This window comes from Cherax quadricarinatus, chromosome 86 (genome assembly GCF_038502225.1).
Source record: "Cherax quadricarinatus isolate ZL_2023a chromosome 86, ASM3850222v1, whole genome shotgun sequence".
NCBI lineage: Eukaryota > Metazoa > Arthropoda > Malacostraca > Decapoda > Parastacidae > Cherax > Cherax quadricarinatus.
In genome coordinates, this window is record NC_091377.1 from 1,002,536 (window position 1) to 1,008,535 (window position 6,000).

At 36.2% G+C, this 6,000-nt stretch overlaps 1 protein-coding gene across 3 annotated transcripts in view; it reads left to right on the forward strand.

The window, feature by feature from the left end:
• Nucleotides 1-6,000, forward strand: part of LOC128702958 (glutamate receptor ionotropic, kainate 2) — a 449,498-nt gene that overhangs the window by 442,646 nt on the left and 852 nt on the right. For all 3 annotated transcript variants that reach the window (XM_070103551.1, XM_070103552.1, XM_070103553.1), the window contains one exon: nucleotides 2,983-6,000. This exon is cut by the window's right edge and continues 852 nt beyond it. In XM_070103551.1, coding sequence (XP_069959652.1) covers nucleotides 2,983-3,054 — 72 coding nt within the window. In that variant the 3' untranslated portion in view covers nucleotides 3,055-6,000. The remainder of the gene's footprint in view (nucleotides 1-2,982) is intronic.

The following is a 6,000-nucleotide window of genomic DNA, read 5'->3' on the forward strand; positions in this document are numbered from 1 at the left end:
ACATCTCATCATCTGTACCATCCTTCCTCTTGCCTACAGATCCCCTCTCACATTAGGTTTGACCTGCACCTTCCTCTCTATTTGTCCTACAAAATCCTCTCATCTGTTGAATTTGACCTGCAGTTTTCCTTGAGCTGTTGAGATTGGCCTGCAGTTTTCCCCTGCGCTGTTGAGATTGGCCTACAGTTTTCCCCTGCGCTGTTGAGATTGGCCTGCAGTTTTCCCCTGGGCTCGGCCAGCAACACCCCACCCCGGTTCCTCAGCTGTAAGAGTTCCTCTCGCTCTCTTGGCTTGTGTGTTGTCTAGACAGTAACTGCTTCTGGCTTCTTGCTTGGTGTTTGAGCGTGTCAATACACTTCTATATTTTGCCTCTGTGCTTGTGGCATGCATCTTGCTTCTGATGTGCGAACAGGTACATTCAAATTATACGCAGAATGTATATGTTGTATATAGTATGACGTGCTGTGTATATTGGTGTGTGTTTATACGTGAATAACACGCTGGGTGACTCAATATATTGCCAGAAGATAACAACTGACTGGCTAGAGAACATTGTGTTGACTAATTAAACGAAGAAAAACATTAGAAAATTCAAACCTTCGTTATGTTTTCCCAATTCCTGTCTTCCTGCTTACCTGCTAATTCTTCTGCTTTTCTGGTTGTCATGGATTCATGCCTGGCTGCATATATATACCTGCTCTCCTAGCTACCGTTATCTGCATGTCTGAATATGATAATGGTATACAATACCGACGAGTTGATAAGATGTATTTGCAGCAGTTAGGTATCTTTATTCCGAAAAGTTTCGCCTACACAGTAGACTTCTTCAGTCGAGTACAGAGGAGTCAGCTGAAGCAGTAGAGATGTCAAGACGAAGTAATCATCCATCACCCTTGAAGACGAAGTTCTGGGGTGGTCAGTCCCTCACCCTGGAAAAGGCTTTTGCTCTCGTCTGTTACGATGAAGCAACAGTATCTTGGTAAAGACATCTTCGATAACTTTTCCACCTGACCACGAGTTACAGGTGAGAAGGGATGGTTTTGAGAGGGACGTGCCCTCTCAAAAAGTACATTCTTTCTTCTAGTGGGATGCGCCTTTTCATTGACAATATATATGTCTCCATACCGTTGCTTCAACTTTACAGTGTTCCAGATTATGGTTCAAGCCCTTCTCCAGGCTTAGGGACTGACCACCTCAAAACTACGTCTGCATCTCTGTACTCCACTGAAGAGGCCTACTGTGTAGGCGATACATTTCGGAATAAAGACTGTTGCCCATTTGTCTTACTTATTAGTCTGCCTGTCTGCCTTCCCTTCTGTCTGCTTAAGTGCTTCGTCTTCCTGTCTGCCTTCTTGCCTGTTTATAAGCGTGGCTTCCTACCTTACTGTCTGCCTGCTGTATGGCCTAATGTCCAACCTGCTGTCCTGCTAACTGTCCTGCCTGTTATCCTGCCTGCTGTCCTGCCACATCTCCTGCCTGCCTCTCATATCCACCATGGCAGTGCTGCAAAATCGTCAGCCTAATTAGCATAACTGACCAGTCAGGCAGGTGTTAGACAAGGGTGGGAACATATACAGGGTGTTTCTAAATAAGGGACCCAATTTCAAAGCATTTTGCCTTGAAATTGGTTACATCTTTTTAAAACACCTTGTATTTTGTGCGTGCAATGAAGCAATTGACACTGTGTCGAAGACACAGGTCAAGGACCAAACTTATATAACGACAACGTCTCCCATAGAGACGTCGTTTTATGAGCTACGCAGAGACGTCACATAACGGCGTTGTCAGCATATGACGTCTCTCCATAGAGCTTCATTAAGCTCTGTATAGAGCTTAATGAAGCTCTACGCAGGACGAAACGTTATCCCATTGAACGCTTGTTCAGCAGTCTGTCAACATTTCTCCCCCAGGTAGTTCAATATTTTTCATTCTTATGAAACTGTTCTGTCGTTCTGCACAGAGATTTTGTCGTGATATTTATGACGTAGTTCTTTAGTCACTACGAAGTGATGGACGCGTCCATGATGATGATAAAAAATAATGATAATGAAAATAAAATATAAAATTCTACTAGTGTTTGATCATACAGAAACTACTGCTATTACTATTAATAATAATAATGAAAATTATTAATAATAATAATAATAAAAAATAATAGTAAAAATAATAATAATAAAAATAATAATAATAATAATAATAAAAATAGTAATAATAATAATAATAATAATAATAATAATAATAATAATAATAATAATAATAAAAATAGTAATAATAATAATAATAATAATAATAATAATAATAATAATAATAATAAAAATAGTAATAATAATAATAATAATAATAATAATAATAATAATAATAGTAATAATAATAATAATAATAATAATAATAATAATAATAATAATAAAAATAGTAATAATAATAATAATAATAATAATAATAATAATAATAATAATAATAATAATAATAATAAAAATAATAATAAAAGTAATAATAATAATAATAATAATAATAATAATAATAATAATAATAATAATAATAATAATAATAATAAAATTAATAATAATAATAATAATAATAATAATAATAATAATAATAATAATAATAATAATAATAATAATAGTAATAATAATAATAATAATAATAATAATAATAATAATAATAATAATAATAATAATAATAAATAGTAATAATAATAATAATAATAATAATAATAATAATAATAATAATAATAATAATAATAATAATAATAAAAAAAATAGTAATAATAATAATAATAATAATAATAATAATAAAAATAGTAATAATAATAATAATAATAATAATAATAATAATAATAATAATAATAATAATAATAATAATAATAAAAATAGTAATAATAATAATAATAATAATAATAATAATAATAATAATAATAATAATAATAATAATAATAACAATAATAATAATAATAATTCAACTCGATTCACTTTGTTTTTGCAGGAGAATGGTTTGCTGCCAATGATAGTGTTGAGGAAGTCATCCATGGTGCAATTTGACGCGACGAGTCCCTAGCTAGAGGCAGTGAGAGGCATGCAGAGCCTTCCTCTTGTGAGACGAGAAGCCTCTTGCAGGATAAGAGCACCCTTGTCCCAGATAGGAGCAGCTTATAGCAAGGGGAGAGTAATCAATTGCAGGAAAAGAGCAGCTTCTGGCAAGAAAAGGGTAATCTATTGCAGGAAAAGAGTAATCTATTGCAGGAAAAGAGTAATCTATTGCAGGAAAAGAGTAATCTAGTGGAAAAAAAGAGGGCAGTTTCTGGCAAGAAAAGGGTAATCTACTGCAAGAAAAGAGTAATCTATTGCAGGAAAAGAGTAATCTATTGCAGGAAAAGAGTAATCTAGTGGAAAAAAAGAGAGCAGTTTCTGGCAAGAAAAGGGTAATCTACTGCAAGAAAAGAGTAATTCATAGCAAGAAAAGAGTAATTCATAGCAAGAAAAGAGTAATTCATAGCAAGAAAAGAGTAATTCATAGCAAGAAAAGAGTAATTCATAGCAAGAAAAGAGTAACATCTAGGAAGAAAAGAGGAACACCTAACAAGAAGAGAGCACTTTCTTACAAAAAAAATACGACAAATGTTTTTTTTACAGAGGACACTCGCCTAGAGCAAGAGTACCAATTGATGAAATTAAGACACATGTGCAACATCCTGGGTTTCTTTATTGTAGACGTTTCGCCCTCCAGTGGCTTTATCAATACTACTGTCTTCAAAATAAATAACAAAAAAGGCACAATACCGTGACTGGAACGATACACAAATAACCCGCACATAAAAGAGAGAAGCTTACGACGACATTTCGGGTTATTTGTGTATCTACTGTCTTCAAGTTATGTCCTAGAATTTGTATTGATAAAGCCACTGGATGGCGAAACGTCTACAATAAAGATACCCAGATGTTGCACATGTGTCTTAATTTCATCTTGCCGGTATTATATACCATTCTTGCCCAAGAGTACCAATTATTTTACTCTTGAACAAAGCTGTACCTTGCACAAGACTTACTGAGGCTGTATCTCCCTCCTCTTACAAGTACATCAGAGATACATATGTATGGTATACAGTACCGACAAGATGAAGATTAGACACATGCAACATCTGGGTATCTTTCTTGTAGACGCCTACAATAAACATACCCAGAAGTTGCATATGTGTCTAATTCTAAATTAGTTTCCATGATATCGTCTCCTCTTCTGATAATGTATTAATTTTTCCTTTATATACACCCTAAGAATGGCTATATTTATAATTTTAATTGTTAAAGGGGTGCATGGGTAAGCCAGTGGAAGGCCTCGATCAGATGACCAAAACTCCATTGGCGGGTCATTATATGACTATGACCCGCGTTAGGAAATATTTGTTCCTGTTTCTTAACAAATCTTACCTGATCCAACCCAACCCAACCCCAACCCCAACCCATCCTCAACCCAATCCAACCCAACCCAACCCAACCCAACCCCCAACCCAACCCATCCTAACCCCAACCCAACCCAACCCAACCCAACCTCAACCCAACCTCACCTCCTACACTGCTTCAGATTTTCTTCTGATGTTTTAAAACACCGTCTCTTCAGTTTTCCAGGACAACTTCCCCCTTTTCCTACTAATTGCTGACTCCTACTTCGGTACCACAAAACTCTCATCTCCTTCAGTATTTGTCGAGGACAAGTACGTAACCTTGACCGGGTTGAGGTCATGTAACCAACAGTATGCATCAAGGTCCAGAACCCGTTGTTTCCAGCGCCCCTCCTTGTCTGGAAGCCTCGCCAGGAATCGGCAAGGAACCTGCCTGAGACCTTCCAGCAATGCTGTTGTCTTCCAGCGTCGTGCTAGGATAATGTAAATGCTGGTAATATTCGCTTAGTGACGTAAAAGTGTCAGCGAAATTCTACAGGGTGTTTAAAATTGATAGACCCAATTTCAAAGCAAACTGCTTTGAAATTGGGTACATCTTTTCGAAACACTTTGTAGGTATATTCTGATGTTCTTGAAATTGTGAATGCAGCTACAGATTGTTTCAAATTGATGGACCCAATTTCAAAGAAAACTGCTTTGAAAATGGGTCCATCCGTTTGGAACACCATGTATATCTCAGCTAGAAAACAAGTCTCTGCAGAGTGAACGGAAATCTTGCTTGAAAAATGCAGTTAAAATATAAGTTACATTAGTACAATAGGAATTCAGAGCAAATGAGCTGGTTACAAGTGGAAGTTTTGGACAAGAGTGCCAGTACAAGTGGAAGTTTTGGGAAGGAAACCGTTACAAGTGGAAGTTTTGGGAAGGAAACCGTTTCAAGTGGAAGTTATGAAGAAGGAAGTTGTCACAAGTGGAAGTTTTGACCAAGGACGTTGTCACAAGTGGAAGTTTTGACCAAGGACGTTGTCACAAGTGGAAGTTTTGACCAAGGACGTTGTCACAAGTGGAAGTTTTGACCAAGGACGTTGTCGCAAGTGGAAGTTTTGACCAAGGACGTTGTCACAAGTGGAAGTTTTGACCAAGGAAGTTGTTACAAGTGGAAGTTAGAGTGAGGCGGCTCCTTACAACGTAAGAGCTAAAGTGGCAATGTCAGCTGGGACGCTTTTATGCCTCGCTATTAAAAGACGGAGGAACGAGCCTCCACCACTTACGGTAATTGACTCACACTGGTTTAGCGCTTTCCATAACAATAATAATAATAATAATAATAATAATAATAATAATAATAATAATAATAATAATAATAATAATAATAATAACAATTCCGTCAGAAACAGCTTAAAGAACATCACGATTCAGTTTCCATACTAGTTGTTTCTAGAGACAGGCTCTTGATCCGAGGAGCTTGAGCCACCTTTCCCTTCCTGGGACCATACCTGATTGTCACCCATTCCACCCAAACACCTTCCTCTGACCATCTGATAAAAACCTGATTGGCAGCGTGTCTGATTGAGAAAGAGGAATCAGGAGTTCCCCCACTACCCTTG